General features: G+C 43.6%; 1 protein-coding gene across 1 annotated transcript in view; it reads left to right on the top strand.

The window, feature by feature from the left end:
- cstpp1 (centriolar satellite-associated tubulin polyglutamylase complex regulator 1) overlaps positions 1–23,351 on the top strand; it is a 285,867-nt gene that overhangs the window by 42,697 nt on the left and 219,819 nt on the right. Inside the window, exon 2 of the mRNA XM_078221049.1 lies at positions 21,976–22,078. Within this exon, the coding sequence (XP_078077175.1) occupies positions 21,976–22,078 (103 nt within the window). The remainder of the gene's footprint in view (positions 1–21,975; positions 22,079–23,351) is intronic.

The following is a 23,351-nucleotide window of genomic DNA, read 5'->3' on the forward strand; positions in this document are numbered from 1 at the left end:
AGACTGGGCGGAGAAGTGGCAGATGGACTTCAACCCGGATAAGTGTGTGGTGATCCATTTTGGCAGATCCAATGGGATGAAGCAGCAGTATAATATGAAGGGTACCATTCTTAGCAGTGTAGAGGATCAGAAGGACCTTGGGGTCCGGGTCCATAGGACTCTTAAATCGGCCTCGCAGGTGGAGGATGCGGTCAAGAAGGCGTACGGCGTACTGGCCTTCATTAATCGAGGGATTGAGTTTAGGAGTCGGGAGATAATGCTGCAGCTTTATAGGACCCTGGTTAGACCCCACTTGGAGTACTGCGCGCAGTTCTGGTCACCTCATTACAGGAAAGATGTTGAAGCCATTGAAAGGGTGCAGAGGAGATTTACAAGGATGTTGCCTGGATTGGGGGGCATGCCTTATGAGGATAGGTTGAGGGAGCTTGGTCTCTTCTCCCTGGAGAGACGAAGGATGAGAGGTGACCTGATAGAGGTTTACAAGATGTTGAGAGGTCTGGATAGGGTAGACTCTCAGAGGCTATTTCCAAGGGCTGAAATGGTTGCTATGAGAGGACACAGGTTTAAGGTGCTGGGGGGTAGGTACAGAGGAGATGTCAGGGGTAAGTTTTTCACTCAGAGGGTGGTGGGTGAGTGGAATCGGCTGACGTCGGTGGTGGTGGAGGCAAACTCGTTGGGGTCTTTTAAGAGACTTCTGGATGAGTACATGGGATTTAATGGGATTGAGGGCTATAGATAGGCCTAGAGGTGGGGATGTGATCGGCGCAACTTGTGGGCCGAAGGGCCTGTTTGTGCTGTGGCTTTCTATGTTCTATGTTCTATGAAAAGAGGAAAACTCACAAAATAGCTAATCGAGCATGGGATTTTCCTGCCCTGCCTGCCACCGGGATCGTCCAGTCCCATCGAAAGCCGATCGACTGGGCCGCCAAATCTCCCGAGGGAGGTCCCACCACAATGGGGTGGGAAAATCCCAGCCCAAAATTCTAAAAGCAAAGCCACACTTACACTTGAGACGGCATGGTGGTTAGCACTGCTGCCTCACAGCGCGCCAGGGACCTGGGTTCGATTCCCGGCTTGGGTCACTGTTTGTTTGGAGTCTGCACGTTCTCCCCGTGTCTGCGTGGGTTTCCTCCGGGTGCTCCGGTTTCCTCCCACAGTCCGAAAGACGTGCTGGTTAGGTGCATTGGCCGTGCTAAATTCTCCCTCAGAGTACCTGAACAGGCGCTGGAATTTGATGACTAGGGGATTTTTCACAGTAACTTCATTGCAGTGTTAATGTAAGCCTACTTGTGACATTATTAAATAAACTTAAACTTAAGTTATGTACAGTGCAACCTGTCAATCAGCATATGCTGTTCCACGGTCACCAGTTTGTCACCAAGTGTGCCAGTGTGGATCAGTATTCACTCAAAGGTTCGCCAAAGGAACTGTTAATCCAAAGCTTGTTAATGGACTGGCATGTGCAATTTGTTTCATGTACGCTGCATGGTATGTGGCGAGGGAATGCCCAGAGTACATGTAACAGTAACAAGAAACTGCATTTATATTGCACATTTAACATATTAAGGCATCCCAGAGTAGCACAATATAAGAGCATAAGAAATAGGAGCAGCAATAGGCAAAATGTTCCACGAACCTGCTCTGCCATTTATTAAGGTCTTGGCAGATTTTGGATCACAACTCCACTTTCCCACGCAATCCCATATCCCTTGATTCTTTGAGAGTCCAAAAATCTGTCAATCTTAACCTTGGATACAGGGAACAACCTGGCATCCACGGACCTCGGAGGTAGAAAGTTCCAAAGAATTGAAATTAGATAGCGAAAAATGTTCAGAATGTTTTTATTTTCTGTTGACGTCACTTGCATTATCAAATATCACCTCGGGCCATTTCTGAATGTTCCCTATGAGTTGACAAGCTTCATTGAACAACACACAAGTTAAACACTTGCCGCACGGACATCTCTTTGCATTATAATTGTTGATAAGTGGTTAAGATTTTTAGGACAGAGTAAAGAGGTGAACAGGATAGGCACGAACCAATAAAAATGAGGAAATATTTTAACAATTGTGTCCACATTCGTGCTTAACCTTCAAAAAGGTAGATGATATATATCTGACTGATCTTAGGTGCTTATTTCCCACATAGAGAGTTTTGTTTCAAGAAGGCACATTTTTATGCCAACCCAATCTGATCCCCTGTTTAGTCTGACTTTGCCACAGCAGTTGGCACTCAGTGCTGCAGATCTTTCATGTAAATATCAGTAAGAGCTTCAAAGCTGGAAAGTGGGGATTGATGTGGCCATTGTAAGGACTGTGTCAAGCCTTTAGTCTTTGTATTTCAAGGACATATTGTAAAGGACAAATGTCCTCAATCTGGTATGCAGTATTTTGATGTCTCGCATCCTGATAATCCACATTCACTTTATGGTAAGAATGACCTATTCTTTGGAGTTTTGCTTTTTTGTCACCTTTTGAATGGAGGAGTTTTGTTCTACAAGTTTGAAAGAGTATCACTTTACAAATTTAATGAAATATTCCTTCTTGGCTCGGCTAAAATGCACATTAAAGAATTAATATTTCCTGCTTTCCCTTCTTTCCAATGTTGAAATGCTGTCATTTACAATTTCTATTACGTAATTTGCATTGAAATGGTTACCTCAGAATGCGATAGTAGCCCTCTTAAGCCACTGTAGACCTTTGTGTCAAAGTGATTTATTGGGTCTATATTTCAGTGCCAGCCTTTTCATGTGATAAAGGGCCAAATAATGACAATTAACAAATGGTCTTGCATGGTGAATTAACATCTGCTTTCTCAAACAGAAATTCCTAAAAGCCTGTTTCTACTGTGTCCTCATTTTACGTTGGCCACAGACGTTGGGGGTCAAGGAAGGGTTGTAGTGGTTTAAAAAAACGAATGAAAGGAAGCTTAAGCCCATGTGAAGAACACGGTCGTTTAGATTTATTTGGTGGGCTTTAATTTTATTTCTTGGAGGAAGAACACAAAACTCTAACTGATTTAGGGTTCTCCTGTAATAGGAGACCAAAATTACACCGCAGGGACCAGTGTTTAAAGGCTTTTCAAATTTATGCTGTCTGCTTGATTTAAGGGTATAATAAGAATATTTTGTTGAAACAGGATTGTAAATATGTGCACATTAAGCAGCTTTGTAGTAGTTATCACAACTTGTGCAGATCACAGTTTTTGAACTCCTCTACAGGGCTAGGCTGCGTGTTCTGATCATTACGTCCAAATAATAGCTGCAGTCGGGTAACAGTGCATCTCTGGGTAATTCAGAACTGGAAAAATATGGCAATCTCTCTGCGTCAAGGTTCGTCACAGTTGAGGCTTCTATCAAATGAAAAGGGAAGGTCTCTTTTTGGCATTCTGCAAATGGTTGTATGGATAGTTAGCTTCGTTTTGCACATTTAAAGACTTTCCATCAGTTGAACAGAAGTGATGATAATTGAAAAAAACACAAACTTTGCACTTAGCCGTGTCCTGTTACATGTTTGTGGCATAGAAATCTTGGAATTTAATGTTACCCCCAACTCTGACCCTTTGTGGTCTTTTCATTGCTGATATTGGACCCAGTACCAATGCTGGTGTGTACATGCAAAACCAGGGCAGATGTCAATACTGGCCAGGTCTGCATAAACTGCATTGTATCCTGTACACAATATGTCGATTTTAAAAAAATATAGGTCTGAAGATCTAGACTCCTACTAGAAGTACTGTTTGGAGAGTTAGAAATGTTTAGTATGTCTGTATTGTTACGATCCCGTAGAAACCAATAACTTTAAACGAGAGATTTGAATTCCCAGTGACCAACTGAAAAGAATTGCATGACAAGATTTCAAGTTTTAAGACTTTGACTGATTCAACATTATATTTAAATTACAGAAAAGTTAACTCCTATTAATGCTTTTACATAACCCCCATGCCTCATACGTATACAACACGTTCTCTACCGGATCTTTATGGGAAACAATCCACAGTCACTGCTGCTCCCAACAGGTACTCATCTCCCCATTTCTCAGCGTTTTAACGCCGAGTGACCTTCGAAAAGCACTTTCCTCAGTTTTTGGAGAACGTCTAAACTGATTATCAACCTTAAAATCCACTCCCGCGATTTCTCTTCCTGGCTTTGCCAGGACAAATCTTCCAGAGTCTTTAGGCTGCCAAGGAATGCACCCCTTTTAACAAGACACCACTGTCCTCCGTCCTGTGTTCTGCCTGGTAGCTTGCAGAGAACTCGTAGCTTCCCCCTTCAAAGAGTGTATGTATTATAAAGATTATTCAGACTAAGCCACCTTGATCAGAAGCTTCCAGTTTTATCTGAACTCTGCACTAACTTAACTGAATTCATTATAATCAGCAATTGGTTTAAATATCCTCAAACGTGGTCGAGGAAACATCAGGACTTGCACAGGAGGGATGCCTTTGTTTTAAATGCTGTTAGCTGTGGAAGAGGCTGCTGATGCTATTTTGGTCAGGGTTGGCGGGGGCAACCAGCATAGAGGTGGATAAGGCTTTTCTTTTTCACTAATCTAACTCCTTTGCTTAGTCTAAATCACAGCCCGTATTGGGATACACTGTAAAGTATTGTTTTTTGCGCGCCAAACAGATAAAGCATACATTTCAAAGAGTACATAGGGGAGAAGGAAAGGCAAGAGTGCAGAATGTAGTGTCACAGTCATAGCTAGGGTGTAGAGAAAGATCAACTTAATACGAGGTAGGTCCATTCCAAAGTCTGACAGCAGCAGGGAAGAAGCTGTCGGTTGTTACGTAATAACATACCATTCCCTCTTGAGTCAGTTTCATCTTTCCAAATCCTCATGAAGTTCTGGGTCCAATGGCAGTAGTGGAGGAGGGGGAAGAATTTTCAACTGAAGGTGCACTGTCAAGTATGGCACTGGGTGTGCCTTATCTCTGCATCTGTGCTCGGGTTTCACAGAGATATCATTAGTCAGGTTTAGAGATGAGTAGCCTTTATCTCAAGCAGCTAGTCTTTGCTCCTTTCTCCTCCCTCTGCGACCGAATCCTGGACCGTAATCAGTAAGGATAGGCAACAACACCTCCACCACGATTATCCTTAACACCGGTGCCCCACAAGGCTGTGTCCTTAGCCTCTTACTACTCCTTATACACCCATGACTGTGCGGCCAAATTCCCCACCAACTCAGTTTTCAAGTTTGCTGATGACACCACCGTAGCGGGTCAGGTCTCAAACAATGATGAGACGGAGTACAGGAAAGAGATAGAGAATCTGGTGAACTGGTGCGACAACAATAACCTCTCCCTCAATGTCAACGCTTATAGTTATGAAAGCCCACCAATGCCTCTACTTTCTCAGGAGGCTAAGGAAATTTGGCATGTCAGCTACGACTCTCACCAACTTTTGCACCATAAAAAGCATTCTTTCTGGTTGTATCACAGCTTGGTATGGCTCCTGCTCTGCCCAAGACCGCAAGAAACTACAAAAGGTCATGAATGTAGCCCAATCCATCACGCAAACCAGCCTCCCATCCATTGACTCTCTCTACACTTCCCGCTGCCTCAGAAAAGCAGCCAGCATAATCAAGGACCCCACGCACCCCGGACATTCTCTCTTCCACCTTATTCTGTTGGGTAAAAGATACAAAAGTCTGAGGTCACGTACCAACCGACCCAAGAACAGCTTCTTCCCTGCTGCTGTCAGACTTTTGAATGGACCTACCTGATATTAAGTTGATCTTTCTCTACACCCTAGCTTTGACTGTAACACTACAATCTGCACCCTCTCCTTTCCTTCTCCCCTACATACTCTATGAATAGTATGCTTTGTATAACATGCAAAGAACAATACTTTTTACTGTATCCCAATACATGTGACAATAATAAATCAAATCAAATCAAATTCAGTGGAAGAGATGGGGTTGGGGGGTGCTATTGAAGACTGGTGGAAGATGAAGGCATCATGCTAGCTACCAGGAAATCTGACAGCCCAGAATGATTTGCGAAGCATTTCGGAACATGCTAACTGGAGGTGGAATGAGTGAAATTCCTTCCTGTATATGTAGCGCCAGATTTCCATCACTGGAGCACAAGAGAATATGTGTGCAGTTGATGATGCCCTGCACCTGGGGAAACCTTGGCCAACTATAGGTAAGAGGTTCTGGGTCTATATACTTGTGAGCAGAAACATGTTCTATGCATTGCCTTCCTCTGCAGCTCCCTGTATTCATGCCAGCCACTCCTCCCACTCCTCCATGGCAGGGAAAGTGACACACCTAGTTGAGCCAAGCAGCAACTTGCCAGAAGTGTTCAGCGAGAAACCCTCTGCTGACTCACCAAATCACTTTCACAAACCAGTTACTGTCACTTCCTGCAGCCAGGACCCCTCAAGTCTAAAAGTAGTACTTGAGCAGTGCTAATAAGCGAACCAGTCATTTATCTGAAAGCAGCTGATGAGGCCTTGAATATAAACATAAAATGCTGGGAATACTCAGCAAGTCAGGCAGTAATCCATGGAGCTTCACAAATGCTGCCTGACCCAAGCAAATGTTTCTGTCGTTTTCTGTTTGTGTTTCAGATCACCAGGATCCGCAGAATATTGCTGTCGTATTTATGCTTTAAAAATTGCCAGAAATGGTGTCTGATCTGAGGTTTGTGACTGATTTAGAAGCGTTGGATAGAATGACAGAACTGTTGAAAAGGGAGTTGAAGCCTGAAGACTAATACAGGATCCTAATTGACATGTTTCTTTCAGAGAGGTGTTAAAAAGAGCCTGGTTCAGAGTGGGCAGGGAATAATTCTGTGCACGAAATAGAGAGGCAAGAACATAACTTGTTTTTCATTGTATTGGTGCCAGCACAGTGGTCTCCCCATGCCTGCGTCGGTTTCCTCCGGGTGCTCCGGTTTCCTCCTACAGTCCAAAGATGTGCAGGTTAGGTGGATTGGCCATGCTAAATTGCCCCTTCGTGTCCCAAGATGTGTAGGTTAGGGGGATTAATGGGGTAAGTACATGGGGTTACGAGGATGGGGCCTGTGTGAGATGCTCTGTTGGAGAGTTGGGGCAGACACGACAGGCCGATTGGCCTCCTTCTGCACTGTAGGGATTCTAAATTCTAGTTTCTTTAATGGTTACATGGGTGTTCCCAAGGTGAATTTGAATTGAAGTGCTATGTTTTCCTCTGTAACATCTTTAGGTGTTTTCACAGTAAAGGTACCATATTAATAAAAATTATTAGCGATTAAAGCATCTTAGCTGAACGCAATCACAGCAAACGTTCCTTTTCCAATAGCACTGAACCTTTGTTGAAAAATTTGTTTTAGTTAGATTTATTAGTTGTTCCAACAATAATGGATTTTGTTTTGAGTAGCGCAACAAAGATATGAAAGATCATTGTTAAAAATTCACCGAATTACAGTGGGTATTGTCTTTGGCTAAGTGTTGCCAGCCACTTTTATAAATAGACCTCCTGTCCCCTGTGATCTGAAGGAAATCTTTAGTTAAAGAATAGCATGACTTTGATAAGAACAATTAAAGCTGTGCTGTTTGCACTGAATATTTTTATCATTCAATCACTATTACATCCTATCTTTAGAAGGCAGACTGGAAAGCACTCGAGTGAGTAAAAATCCAATTGTAAACCAACAAATTAATTAATTTTACAATAAATGTATGAATTAACGAAATAGATGCCTCATGATGGCTGGGTCAAATTCCTGGAACTCACTTAACAGCATTGTGTGGGTGCTCCTGCGCATGGTCGACAGGTTATTGAGTTGGACAATCAGCCATGATTGTGATGAATGGCGGAGCAGGCTCGAAGGGCCAAATGGCCTCCTCCTGCTCCTATCTTCTATGTTTCTATGACAGCGGTTTAAAATGGTGGCTCACCATCATCTTCTCATGGGCAACGGGGGATGTTCAATAAGTGTTGGCCTAGCCAGTGATGCCCACATCCTTGAACAAAATATAAAGAAGTAACATTTAGTCCTTTCTGTTGGAAGCTAAACCATCTCATAAGGGATCAGTCCATATGTGAACCCATATCTTTTGCTCTTGGGGGTTTGCACCTCTGTCTGACGTGAGACCTCTGTGACTCTGGCTACCTCCAATCCTTTGAAGTTTCTAATTGAAGTTGCCACCTTGAACGAGAAGCCTTCCCCACCGCATCCCCATTCATGTTGACTCGAAGCTCTCCCGCTGGTGCTTCCAGATCATCTGCTGCGCAGGGCCTTCCCCCTCACTGTGCATATCGAATAAAAAAAAACTCCTCATAACCCCAGGTTGAAAATGCTCTGTGACGTGTGCAATGATTTTCCCATTGTTTTAACACTAATAAGTTATGCAAAAGTAAACCATTTTAGTGGCAATCTCATTTCTGCCTGGGGATAGCATATTAACATTCCTGTGTCGTAGTCATCCACAGACCTATGTTTGCCACAGCACAAAGGAAATTTATTATTGTTTCCCAGTCCCAGTTGATTGATGTAGTGTTTTTAAATAAAACATTTTATTTTTTTCAGAAAAGAAACAAGACAGACTTTACAAACAGCATAAAGCTGAAACATGGTAAACTAATCGGAAACTTGGTTTCTGTTTACACTTTGATATTATAATGCTGCACCGTACAGATCTAATCACTAAGTTATCAAAGGCTTGAGAACCCGTTACAGAATAGATTCCTAACAACTAGAATTGCTGCAGTGCGGAATGAATAGGTGCAGGTGTAATGTGAAATGACATCTGATTTTTTTTGAAACAGAGTAAATTTTCAGTTACCTTCTTAAACTTTAATCCCAAGTTGGAAATTACGAAGCCATTTGTTGAAATAGCTGCTGTCAGCAGAAATGCAGGTGTTAGAGGAGAATTCATAGTCAGGGGTCAGGTAGGGATTGCTATAACCAAATTCATGAGGGCCATGTGGCGTGTTTCCTCCTTGATGCCAGGATGAAGGAAATTGTCAAGAAGGTGCAGTGATGCATAAACATTGGTACCAACAAACTAGTGAGGGCAGATTTATTTTTATTTGTTCATGGGATGTGGACATCGCAGTCTGGCCAGCATTTGTTGTCTAGCCTTAATTGCCCTGTTAAGCCATTTGAGAGTCAACCACATTGCTGTGGCTCTGGAGTCACATGTAGGCCAGACCGGGTAAGGACAGCAGATTTCCTTCCTCAAAGGACATAAGTGAACCAGATGGGTTTTTACAACAATCGACAATGATGGTCATCATTAGACTTTTAATTCGAGATTTTTATTGAATTTAAATTTCATCGTCTGCCGTGGAATATTTTGAATCTGGGTCTGCAGGGCATTACCCTAGGTCACTGGGTTACTCGTCCAGTGATAATACCACTATGCCGTTGCTTCCCCTATATGAAGATCTGATGGTCAGGTTTAGTTGGGGAAGATTTAAACTAAATTGGTTCCAGAGAAAGCTCCAGCCCCAGACAGTAGAACCTCAGAGAAAGAGTTCATCTCCCAGCAGGTTCCACTCCCCAGACCTCAGAGAGGACAAAAGATACAGAAAAAACTCTCTAAAGATCCCAAAAAGCAGACTGCCTTGAGTTATCTGTGAAAGCATGTCTGTACCCCGTCATATGACCTTACCTGTCAATCAACCTAATCTAGCCCTACTCTGCACTATCCCAGGGGAAGACACAGAATAACAGAACCCTGCATTAGTTTAGATTAAAACACGGTAGCAATTAAGATCAATCATGTTGCTACAGTATCAATAGAGTGCTGCTGGATCCAGGCAAAATGGCTCCAAGTGCATAGAACAGGTCCTGCATAAGAAACATGGCTAATACATTTCTTAAAGACACAGTTTCGTCATAAATGGCAATTAACATAAAACGGAATCCAAAACACCATCTATTGGCATGCAAATGATAAATTGGCATTAAGAGATGGAGTGGGTCCCATTGGGGACAGTGAGGATGATATATGTTTAGAAGCATAGGGCAAGGCCAGAATATTTAATGGATACATCTGTTTATTAAGGAAGATGACGCTGCAGTGATTTATAATTATCTGGAACTCTCTGCCACATTGGTAAAAGTCTCAATGATTTCCAAAGAAAACTGGGAGGCACTTGAGAAAATAAACTTTCACGTCTATGGCGATAGATCAAGGGAACGGGACTGACTGGACTTCACAGAAGCCAGCATATATTCAAAGGGCAGAATGGCCTGCTTCTGTGCAGTAAATTACTCTTATGTCTCTATGGCAGGATTTTCCCACCTTGCCATTGAAAATGTCAGTGGGGAACACCACTCCCCCCACCACCACACCCCACCCCCTCTCCTCACAGCTGCCCGCAGCCATTTAACACTCTGTGAAGCATTATTTGTCTGGAGGCGGATCTTCCATTCCCCGCCTGGGGATGGTGGGGAGGACACCCTGCAGAGTTCGGCACGCTATTCCCACGTGCAAACCCACTGAGTATTGTAAGATTCTGCTCTGTGACTGAGGTGTTACTTTTAGAAATCATAGAAACCCTACAGTGCAGAAGGAGGCCATTCGGCCCATCGAGTCTGCACCGACCACAATCCCACCCAGGCCCTACCCCTACCCCCACATATTTACCCGCTAATCCCGCTAACCTACGCATCTCAGGGGCAATTTTTAACCTGGCCAATCAACCTAACCCGCACATCTTTGGACATTTTTGCATCGTAAAATGTCTGAGTGTTTTTCATTCTCCACTTTGCTAAAATGGAAATGACTAATTAGACTCTTCATTGTTGAAGGTAAAACATTGGCTGGGATTTTGTGCCCATGTTTGCTGTGGGCACAAATGGCGACATTGGTACAAAGTCCCTCAAGAGGCCAAAAAGGAGAATCTTGCCAGCGAGATGTTGGGATGTGATTGTCCCCGGTCCCCACCATTGTCATAGGGGCGGCATGCTAGCACAGTGGTTAGCACTGCTGCTTCACAGCTCCAGGGTCCCGGGTTCGATTCCCGGCTCGGGTCACTGTCTGTGTGGAGTTTGCACATTCTCCTCGTGTCTGCGTGGGTTTCCTCCGGGTGCTCCGGTTTCTTCCCACAGTCCAAAGATGTGCGGGTTAGGTTGATTGGCCAGGTTAAAAGAAAATTGCCCCTTAGAGTCCTGGGATGCGTAGGTTAGAGGGATTAGCGGGTAAAATATGTGGGGGTAGGGCCTCGGTGGGATTGTGGTCGGTGCAGACTCGATGGGCCGAATGGCCTCCTTCTGCACTGTAGGGATTCTATGATTCTATGATAACATGGTTCCTGCCCTGGAAGGTCGGGAACCTAATTTCAATTCATTTCTATCTTATTAGCTGGCTTCCCAGCTGAATCACCCCTCCCTCCCATACATTGAGATCTCCCCCGTCACGTTTGTGAGGTTTACAACAGATTTCTAAAGCGTGAACCATGCAAAGGGATCCCACTGGGGGCACACAAGCTAGCATAGCCTCTAGGGGAGGGAGGGACCTTCCCAGGCTGTACTCTGGGGAGCAATGCCAGGGGGTTTCCCTCTGGAGAGCTCTATGGGGGGGTTCTCTGTGAACATAGGAGTCCCATGGGAGAGGGAGTTTGCCGGTGTGGGTGGTCTCCGTGGGCATGGTGAGGGATTCCTCTTTTTTTGAGATTCCTCTGATTGGGCCATTGAATGGTAGACATGAAGATGGCCAATCAGGAGGCTGTCTCCTTTAAGATCTCATCAGAATGTGGGCATCAGGCCCATGTGGGGTCGGGACCTGGACTCCTAAAAATATCCACTGAGCGCATGATTCCGCCCGTTATAAACTGTTGGCTGTCATTCTGGGAAATGGAACCTCTGAAATTCTTACAAACAATTGGATTTCACTGACAATAGCCAAGGCTCCTTCCTACTGACTGTATTTTACAGATTAAAGAAATTAATTCAAATTTAGACATTTCAGATCATGCCAATGTAATTCCCTTCCATGCAACAGTACTTTGCCATGGATGCAGACCAGATGATTATATTCTAAGCAATGGAGTGTTGCACATGAGCAGGTTCCACTGAGTGCTGAGAGGCGTACCTTGCTGTTTTGTTTACAAGACTAACGCATGGTGGAAGCCTCCGGACAGCTGCTGTAAGACTTCTAATGGGCAGGAAGGAAATCTACACCAGTGATTATGTATGAATGTTAAAGCCTCTCCAAATTGTCGCTTTAAGGGAGAAACATGATCAGCTCAGTGTAGAGTGAATCCTGTTGCTCTCCAGTGATCCTTCAAGATGTGATACCCTGGGCTAACAATATATTCAAAATACATATGAAGATTTTAGGGATTATGATTACAGTTTAAACTATTTGATAGGAACACTTTTTTGACTGCATTGACTGTTGTTATCTAATAATGCTGCTTGTTTCAGTCATTCTGTCTGGGGCGGCACGGTAGCACACTGGTTAGCACTGCTGCTTCACAGCGCCAGGGACCTGGGTTCGATTCCCGGCTTGGGTCACTGTTTGTGTAGAGTTTGCATGTTCTCCCCGTGTCTGCGTGGGTTTCCTCCGGTTGCTCCAGTTTCCTCCCACATTCTGAAAGACGTGCTGGTTAGGTACATTGACCCGCTGGAGTGTGGCGACTAGGGGACTTTCACAGTAACTTCATTGCAGTGTTAATGTAAGCCTTACTTGTGACTAATAAATAAACTTTTTTAAACTTTCAGTGGTATTAAGCCTATCATGTCTGTTTGCCGTGATCGACAGTCACTATTGTTTTCCTCACCTTTTTCTTCCTCTCTTTTCCAATTGGCTATTTTCCACTTTTGTCTTGAGCCAATCATTTTGCTCAAAAGCTTCCTCTTCAGTTTCCTCCCCAATCTTTTTCCACTTAAACTGAACTGTATACCATCTGAGTTCACCCTCCCCACAACATTGTCAAACTGGACAAATCACTTTGCCAGCTCCACACCCCACTGTATAGCCCGGTAAATAATAATCCAAACATGTTCAACTGTTAACAACTCAAACAAAGCAAATTTTCGCAAATTAACCAGTGAACCCAACCCATCCTCCAGATGCTGCTGCAGCTTCTTTCTCAATGCATGCTCAACATACTTTACCGGCCTTTGTGCGGTCCAGCCTCCATTGTGCGTAGACAAAGCGCAACTGTACTATTAGAATTAATGGGCAGAAAGTCATGGGGAGCCCGTTCTGGAATTCCTGGCAGCCAAAGCTCTTGGATTTCGAAGATTATCCACATGAGTAACTCCACCTGCTTTGCCTGTGAATGTGAAAATGATGGCATTAATTAATTTTTTGGCTACTGGATTCCTTCCAGGCACTGGAAGGTTTCTTTCCCCCTTTGTTTTCAGGCATTACCGTGTCCACATCCATTCACAACATTGTTCTAAAGGTTCCAATTCCACAAAAGTGCAAGGAACAGGTGGGGGACACAGCTTAGGTTTTAAAACAACAATTCTGCAGAATTATTGGCTGTGGCTGACTATACGTATGTGGCAATGCGTTTATCAGCAATTAACCAATGATGTAAATAAATTACGAGGGATTCACTTTCCTTACGCCCAACATTGTTTCATGTGGGGAATGCATAATACCTGTAGTCAGTGTATGGGATCTTTAGTTTTGGTTTATCCTGTGTCTTTGTCTCAGCTTCAGGAATTCATGAGCACATTGTCCAACACAAACACTGACAGAAAATCGTTGCAGCCAGACGCACAGTGACACTATCAAGTGTAAAGCTAGCCATTAATGTGCTCAAACAGTGATTTTGATACTCTGATCTCTTGGAGGTGTTTTGTGCTATTAGTCACCCATTGCATGTAAGTTCTTTGTCATGCATCGAACGTTTTATCACCTTGACATTTGGAGGGTTATTTATCAATACATCAGTTAAGTGGTTCCATTTTGTGACTCGGGATGAGGATGGATTTGTCCCGCTCTCTAGAGGAGAAAACCACACTGGCAGGAAGGATTTGAAAAAAGTTCCTTTGCAGCCACTTTGGGGAGTTTAAGGAACTGTACCAGGTTAAAGAGATTATGCCTATTCATTTCATCTCATCTAAAACCACCCATCAGTCACTCAGGACTGAATTATGTACCTGCATCTGTCTATCTATTGTAATCTTGATCTCTATTCTTCAGAAAATATCACTTAGCTATCTAATTCTACCTGCAAATGTTCCAGTTAATTCCATTGGCAATCCACTTAAATATATATGCAATTATTTTTTTCAAAATTACCTTTTCCCCAGGTATTTATTTGTGCGTCCAATGTATTGTTTTGTTTTAGCTCTTGGGGATATATAACATTTCTTGCTGAATGTCCAGCTATTCCTTTTTGAGCCTCCAGTGATCCCCTAATGGCAGCAAAACCTCTGAGGCGAAGAAACAGCTCTAACTGAATGTGCAATGTGGGTTGTGCAGTTACTGCAAACATCAGAATTTAAAGACACCTGAATTGAGGTCACTGTCTTCAGGTGCTTGAGAATATATATCCTGTAATTTCTAACATCATTGACTTGAGACTCAATATCCAGGTTCTTATGTTCCAACTTTGACCACATTTGCAACTCAAGCCTCAAAAGGCCATCAGCTGGACTAAGAATGCACTGATGTACATCTACGAGGTCTGCCCATCTTCTCTCACAGTGGAAACCGATTGCCAGCCCTGATCACAAAATGTCTTGCATAGTTGACTGCTCATCAACCTTCAACAGCAAGAACAGCTTGCATTTTAATGCACCACCAACAGCACAATATGTCCCAAGGCATTCCACTTTGGGAGTGCTAGGTATAGAGCAGTAAGTAGGAAAGAACTTATAGGAGATGATTGGAGATGTCGGCTTAGAGGAGATTTATGAAGATGGGTGAATAGATAACAAGTTGAAGAGGTTTATGATGGGCTTTCAAGAGCAGAGAAGCAGATGAAAATCTTGCTGACTGAAGCAACAAATGAGAGTTCACCATGCATATCTTGATATTGTAAATTTTATAGGAGAAAAAATAGTCCAAACTTATTGATGTGGGTGATTTGGTTTGTAAATATTACTTCCTAAATTTGAGTGGTCAGCTGTAAAATGTCCAGAAAACACCAGCTTATTTTGGAATACAAAGAAATGATGCTTTCTGAATCAGAAGGTCCAATTTTGAAATCACAGTACACTGCATCCCAGCTGGAGTACTGAGGATATCTTGTACCAACATTGACCTTGTTAACATTGAACATTTAATTCTTTCTTGATTAAGTACGTTACCATCCGGCCAGGGATGTTTACGTTTAAAGAGAAATCCGAACACCTCATTTAACCAATAGAACTACGCCACAAGATTTCAACTTCTTTTGAACAAAACCAACTTCAATATATATAAGATAACTATATCAAGAACCCACTATTAACAATGATTTATAACTTTGTATGTTATGCCCTCAGGTTTACTTCTCACTTTTCCCAGGATTTTTTTATAAGGCGCACCGATCTTAGTTATTTGTTTCTGTCGGAAAAAATCACAGTCCTCCAGAAACTTAAATTCTGCTCAGTTTCAGCAATTGTCAGACTTTCATTTGCTACCTCTGCTGAGGATGCCTCAGTCCCTTGTTCTGGTTACTTTTTCAATTCTTGCAAGCTATCTTGCAAGCGGTGTTTGCTGCTTTTTTACCACAGGATTTTGTAGGGATTACTGTAGATTGTTCCACCAGTTTCAAACTAGGCAATCTTACAGCTTTTGTTCCCTCACAAAATTCAAACTGCAATTTGGCCTCAGATTCTACATGGTGAATGATGAGGTTGGTTTGTTACTCTGCTTACAGTGCAGGTCCATTTACCTGTCCTTTACTTTGGCTATCTTCTTTCAGTAAGCTGCAAACCACATGAGGTTCAAACTGCAATTAACTCTCAACAAATGCCAACATGAATTGAAACCGCAGAACATTCCTGAACTTCCGCCTCCACCAATCTCCAAAATGACATAGCCTGCTCTGCAATGTATTCAAACCAACTTTTAGGTTAATTATTCTTCTTTGATCTGATGAGATCTATTTCTTCTTTGATCTGATGAAGTGAATAGGTATTTTAGCCTTTCAGAATTCACTGAATTTTTAAAACTAATTTATCTATACCTCCCAAAACCAAAAACATCTATCTGAACTGCACTATTGCAAGCAACGCAGACATCACTGCCAGAATTTTACCAGCACGCCCACCCCGGATTCGGGGCGGGATCTTACAAGCCTCGGGCAGGTGAGGCGGTAAACTTCCGGCACACATCTCCAGTTCCTGAGCTAAGTGTGCTATTCTGTAATTCCTGTATTCTGATATTTTTAACCTACACTAAAAGTTATATTACTAAAACTAGAAGTTACATTGTAAAATACATGGGAAGTGATTTTCTGGGCCTGTTAACTGTAAGCGCAAATGTCATTATGGCCAGAAACTTTCGTGAGAGGGCCATAATGGGATTTGCACCAAGGAGATCTCAGAATGAGATCTTTCCCGCCCCTGCCAGTAACATGATCATTTTCATGACCAGTGTGAATCTGACTACCCATCAAGTTAAATAGATTTAGATATGCCGAAATCACATAATGCCTCACCTTCTGGATTCACAGTATGTCTCCTCCCCCCCCCCCCCCCCCCCCCCCGCCCCCTCCTCACCAGCATGACATCTCACTGGCAGGAATCACTACTGGTCTTAAGCAGTCAAGATGACCACACCGGGTTGGCATTGACAATGGAAGGGGCCTGGGAATGGGACCAGGAGCCAGGGTGATGATGGAGGGGAGAGACTGCCATTGAACATTGATGGGGGGAGGGGAGGAGATTGCCATCGATCATTGATTGCGAATGGGGGGGCTGTACTATCTGTTAATGTTGAGATTGAGGCACCCTTTAAAAAAGGCTCCCCAATCTCTGTGGAGCCAGCTTTACTGGTGTCTTTGGGCCTTGCTCCTCGGGTCTGATGGCACAAAATATGCCCCTCTGCTTTTTGTGGTCAAAGTATCAGGAGATCTGGACAGAAAACCTGGCTGTTCTCTGGGGAGAAACACTCCTGTTTCCGTCAGAATCTGACACTTCCAGCATGAACTAGATATGTGCAACAATTAATGCAACCATAGGATGTTTTAAGTATTCCCGAAGAGAGTGGTGTTGTTATTAAGTAGTAAAGAAATTGCTGCCCATTTATTGATTTCAAGTACGACCTATCCCTTGTAACTGTCTGTATGATTACTGGCTGGATGAATTATTGAATGGGATGGCTAGATAAATTATTGAAAGGGCTGTTTCCCCATTCTCTAGGATTTTTGGTTCAAGTCCGTGCCTTCCACCCCCCACCTTGGAACATGCTCCTCCTGTTGACAGCCAGGAACATGTTCTCCTGGATCTGTGCCGAGGATTCTGCGTGCTCCGCGGCAGGAACAGCCCATGGCAACTCACACTCATCGCAGGAGGTTGACCAGGAGTTGATTTACTGAGATTAAAGGGAGAGGGAGCACGCTGATTTTACCCTTGTGTTGCTTACTCATCTGAGCCTCTCTGGACCCACCTGCTCATTGACCTCTGTCTCAGTGACAGCAGCTCCAATTTACTTTTGATCAATGGGATAGCTACTTCCTTGGTGGCAGGTGACTGCTCATGTGATGTTGATGTAAAACCATATGTTGTCTCAATCTATGTCCTGCTGCTACCTGCACCACGATGCTTGTGGCTTGTGTTAATTTATGTTGTGTCTCTTTGATCTCCAGATGGTTCGTTAGTAGGCAGAAGAAATTAATGTATTAATAATATGGAATTACAGCACTCAATCAAGCTGTGCAGAGATGGGAGATTAATGCAGCACCATATTTTATATTTTTTACTGTAATTCTGAATGTAAATCAATTTAAATTTATTTGAAAAAGCAGCTGCAACCAATCTTGAAGAGAATAAACCTTCACACCAAATAACTAGAGAGCACGGCCCATCAATTTATTCGAGGGAAATGAAAGATTTTTTAAAAACCGTGTTTTGAGGAAATTATTTGTTAGTTTTACCAGCCTTGGGTCAAACACTAAAGAAGCACGTCTGTAGTTATGACTCTCAAACAAATAGTTCATTTCAAAAGCCTTCACCTCAAACTCACTTATACGATAGGAGTAAAATCTAAAGCCTTCAGTCTCGCCCTCCGACTGACCTGATGAGGTTGAACTCTGCATCGTTGCACACCATAGCATAGCAGGAGGCTATTCAGTCCATTGGCTTGTTCATAGAGCTAACCAGATAAATCCACTCCTCAGTTTTTTTATAGAGTCCCTACAATGCAGAAGGAGGTCATTCAACCCATCGAGTCTGCACTGACACAATCCCACCCAAGCCCTATTCCCGTAACCCCACATATTTACCCTGCTAATCCCCCTGACACTAGGATCAATTTAGCATGGCCAATCAACCTAACCCGCACATCTTTGGACTGTGGGAGGAAATCAGAGCACCCAGAGGAAACCCACGCAGACACAGGGAGAATGTGCAAATTCCACACAGATAGTGATCCGAGGCCAGAATTGAACCCGGGTCCCTGGCATTGTGAGGCAGCAGTGTTAACCACTGTGTGACCATGCCGCTAATTGCCCTGTTGTTTTTTTCCCCCCCTTCAAACATTTATCTAATTTACTTCTCGAGATAATGACTGAATCTGCTTCCACTATGCTTTTGGACAGTGCATTGCAGATCACAGCAACTTTCTGAGTAAAGAAATAGGAGAGCTGACTGTTCCACAGTCCTTTTTGCCAAGAGCGTGCTAAGAATTCCACAAACAACCAATTTAAGTTTATCAGTTGGCCTTGCAATGTGCTCATTTACACTTGTTATAGATATTCATACACAGGAACCTGTCCTCTGCAACAAAAAGGAACATGTCTAGGCATTGTGCATTTCTTATATTAAACTATTGTGGGGTAAGGTAGTTCCCAGATGCATTCTCTATGGCAACATTTTGACGAATCAGTTCTCTTGCCAACTGTCCAGCACCCTTTTCTCATGTGGTATAAATTGCTGCTCCCTTTGAAATTTGGCATTTTTGCATCTGTCCTGCTAAGTGCAAGACAAAAAGCTTTAACTGCATATCTTTCTTTTTATTTCAGTATTTTCCTCTTTTATCTTATTCTTTGTTCTCCATACCATTACATTAAACTGTAGAATGCTATTATGCTTTATCATGCCTCAGTATGTAATGAACTTTGAGCCAAACATTTAAAAATAAGCTATTAAAATGGCTGTTGCAAATCATGTGACCTTTAGTATTTGATCCACAGTCTATACATCTCAAATAAACACCAAATTAAATATGGACATTCAAAGCCATCTGAGGAATTCAACACACCTCTTTGTTTAAAGATGGCTAACACAAAGGGACTATAGAATCTCCAGTTTGCCTGTCTCCAGGGTTCACTTGAACAAAAGAAGAAATTGAAACACAATCGCTGGCAGATGGAAATTAATTGACCCGATCAACCTTTCTTTGTGTTTTGTTGGTTTCCCCATTCAAAGTTTTAAAAAATTCATTCCTGGGACATGGGCGTCGCTGGCTGACCAGCATTTATTGCCCATCCCTAGTTGTCCTTGTTCAGAGGGCAGTTGAGAGTCAACCACATTGCTGTGGTTCTGGAGTCACATGTAGACCAGACCAGGTAAGGATGGCAGATTTCCTTCCCTAAAGGACATTAGTGAACCAGATGGGTTTTTCCGACAATCGACAATAGTTTCATGGTCATCAATAGATTCTTAATTCTAGATTTTTTTTTATTGAACCTGAGACCCCAGAACATTAGCTGAGCTTCTGGATTAATAGTCCAATGATAATACCACTTGTATTATTGCCTCCCCACTTGACTGGGTGAATATCAAAGTTGTTAAAACATAACACAGGATGTCGCTATCAACATAAACACCACCCCTTATTTGGAAAGGACTTTGAACTTGTGAAAGTCACATATTGAGATATGCTTTCTGTCCACTTGTTAACATTCACAAGCTGTTTGCAGGCAGTTCCACCAAAAGCTTTGGAACCATCAGTTCGGCCAGTCTGTGACCCGGACTCAGTAAAGCTGTGATACACCAGGCAGCCAGAATATCTAACCAGGTATTAAACTTCACCTGAGAAACAACCCCTTAGAAATTTGGCTACAAGAAAGCTCAGAGCTTACAGAAAGAGAATCCTTCCCTTTCGAAGACCTTCATTTTAAAACATAAAAAACACCAAAGAATCCACAGGCCTGCCACGTGGACGGTTGGTATTTATAAATCAAAGACTGAGATAACTTGTTTCAGATCCGACTTTCAGATCCATTCTGAGGCGCCCCCATATGCACGCTGCCTGAAAAAATATCAGTGATTCTGAATCGCGCTGCAGAAGTCTGTGCGTAGGGCGTAACGCGCCCGAAATCCTGCAGCTCCGATCGGCACCTCCAACCACTCATGCGCAGAAAAAAAGAAAGAATGCGGCTCTCCTGCCACATCACTCCCGGGCTGGATAATGCCTCCCCCTGGCCCCCACAGACATTGCCCCATCCCCATAACATTATTGACCCCCTTATCCCCCCACTCCCTCCCGCCACCCAGACCGATCGCAACCCCCTGCCCTCTTCCCCTTCACTGATCACAGGCAGAGTGGCAGCGGACCCCCCTTCCCCCTCACTGTTCACACGCAGAATGGCAGCAGACCCCCCTTCCCCCTCACTGATCTCAGGCAGAGTGGCAGCGGACCCCTCCCCCCCCCCCCCCCCACCAAATCTCAAGCAGGGAGCCATCGGACGTTTGGCACTTACCTCCTCACTAACTGGAGCGCCTGAATCGGACTTTTATGGAGCATGTCTCTTTTGCGCCGATTCTGGATGGACGAACCTGGTGGTAAAGGGGGAAGTGCCGGTAAGGTTGGCAGTGCAGCCCATTAAATGCATTTAAATGGTCATCGCACCCATTTCGGGCGCGGTCCCGATCGCGGCCATTTTCGGGCCTTGGTAAAGGGGGAACCGGCGCTGAGGTGGGTATGGATTGTGCTATTTGCCTCATGCCCGACTTTACCAAGTTTTCATGCCCGAAAATGGGTGCAAGTTGATGGTAAAATCGGGCCCGTTGCCTTCAGTTCAGGTGTGAGAATAAATAGCCACCTTTATTTTGAAACTCACAAAAGCTTGCTGCTGAACTGTTTAATTGGAAAGCCCCAAGGACATACCTCCTTCATACAAAACATGCTGATTATTGACAGAAGGAAGAACACAGCCTGTCCATAACAGAATATGCCTGAGATAAGCCATGTGATTTAATTTAAAGTAAGGAAATGCATTGAATTCACTTGCTTTTGAGTTTTTAAAAAGAGGAGCTCAGGTAAATATAATGTTGCTAGTTAAATTGCGTTAGTTCTAGTGTCTGATGTTGCTGTTTTTGATGTAATGTTTCCTTGTCGTCTATATTTAATTCGCAGTAGCACATGGCATCACGCTCAAACTCAACACTGATTCCTGTATCTGTCCATGTTAACATGCAGAGACTGAGCCAAATAGAATTTGGATAAGAATCCATAGATCCACAGACTCCCTACAGTGCAGAAGGAGGCCATTTGGCCCATCAAATCTGCGCTGACCACAATCCCACCCAGCCCCTATCCCTGTAGCCCCATGTATTTACCCTGCTAGTCCTCCTGACACTAAGTGGCAATTTAGCATGGCCAATCAACCTAACCCGCACATCTTTGGACTGGGGGAGAAAACTGGAGCACCTGGGGGAAACCTACGTAGACACAGGTACAATGTGCAAACTCCACACAGACAGTCACCCATGCCGGGAATCGAGCCTGGGTCCCTGGCGCTGTGAGACAGCAGTGCCAATTACTGTGCCACTGTGCCGCCTCTGAGAAGTAAAGTGGCATCAGTTTGGGGTGATTTTTATTTTGTCGAGTGAGAACAAAAATTGTTTTGTAAATTTATCCATAGCAATAACTTTGAAGGGTTGCTTTAATTTGATTGCGATAAATATCTTCTCTTTCAGGCCAGACGCATATTTTAACTTATATTGAAGATGCAGTGAGTCAGTTACTGGAATTTAAGGAGGAGTTCAATAAGGTTGGGATTGCTAGATTCCTCGCTGAGTAGTAAGTACAAAAATACCTTTAAATAATAATGTTTATTGGAACTGTATATATTGATGAGTTAATGTGCGAAGAATACATTTTTAAAATCAAATAATGATTAAATTCATTAAAGAACAAATATATTTTCTTTGGTTTATTTAACAAATCTGAAGCTAAACTGAATCTCATGCCTGACTTATAATGACAGTTTCAAAATAATCTGTAGATATATTTAACTCCCACAGAAAGATTCCAGGTGATTGCTCCTGGATTTTGGGAGGAAGGCAGAAGCGGGCTGACTGGGGTTGGGAAACTAAGAGATTGGAGGCTGTGGAGAGAAGCTCTCCAGAGGAGATGAGGTGATTGACAGCCCTGGAAACTGTGGCCGGGCCATGGTCCAGGGGGAGGAAGGAGAGAGTGTCAGAGAGTTGGCACTCGGCCGCTGCAGGGTCTGTACGTCAGACAACAATGGCACCGCCCTTGTCGGTGGGTTTGATGACAAAGTCAGGTTGGACCTGAGAGAGCAAGGTGCAGCAAGTTCGGAAAGTGACAAGTTCGAGTGGTTGAGAGAAGCGGAGAAATTGAGACGGCCAATGCCACGCCAACAGTTCTCGATGAAAAGATCAAAAGCAAGTAGGAGGCCAGAGGGAGGGACCCAGGTGGAAGGGGGAATGCTGGAGGTGGGTGAAAGGGTCTGGTGAATGGGGTGGGGGGGGGGGGGGGGGGGAAGGACTCCTGCCCAAAGAAGTGAGCCAAAATCCACAAGCAGGACTGCCCCGCTCGGCTCATTGTGTCAGCCTGTTCCTGCCCCACTGAACTCATTTCCTCCTATCATGAATCCATTCTCACTCCTTTTGTCCAGTCCCTTCCCACCCTGACTCGAAACGTTGGCTCTATTCACCCCATAGATGCGGTCAGACCTGCTGAGATTTTCCAGCATTTTCTATTTTTGTATCTCCTTCATTTGAATCTACGTGTGCAAACCGCCTTTTCTTTTTGTGAAAACCCACAACCGCTAACATAGTTAGGAAATTAAACACCCAAATCTTGCTGCCTGTTTACTAACTTGCATCAAGTCCTGTTCACCGATCACACCTCTGCTTGTTAACCTACATTGGCTTCCATTTCAGAAACTCCACCATTTTAAAATTCTTATTCCTGTTTGAAATTCCTCCAGGGCCTCGGCGCTCCCAACTCTGTAATCCCTCCAGCCCCACAACCCTCCAAGATATCTGCACATATCTAATATTGGCCTCATGAACATGCTCATTTTCAGTCACTCCGCCATTGGTGG

This window comes from Mustelus asterias, chromosome 9 (assembly GCF_964213995.1).
Source record: "Mustelus asterias chromosome 9, sMusAst1.hap1.1, whole genome shotgun sequence".
NCBI lineage: Eukaryota > Metazoa > Chordata > Chondrichthyes > Carcharhiniformes > Triakidae > Mustelus > Mustelus asterias.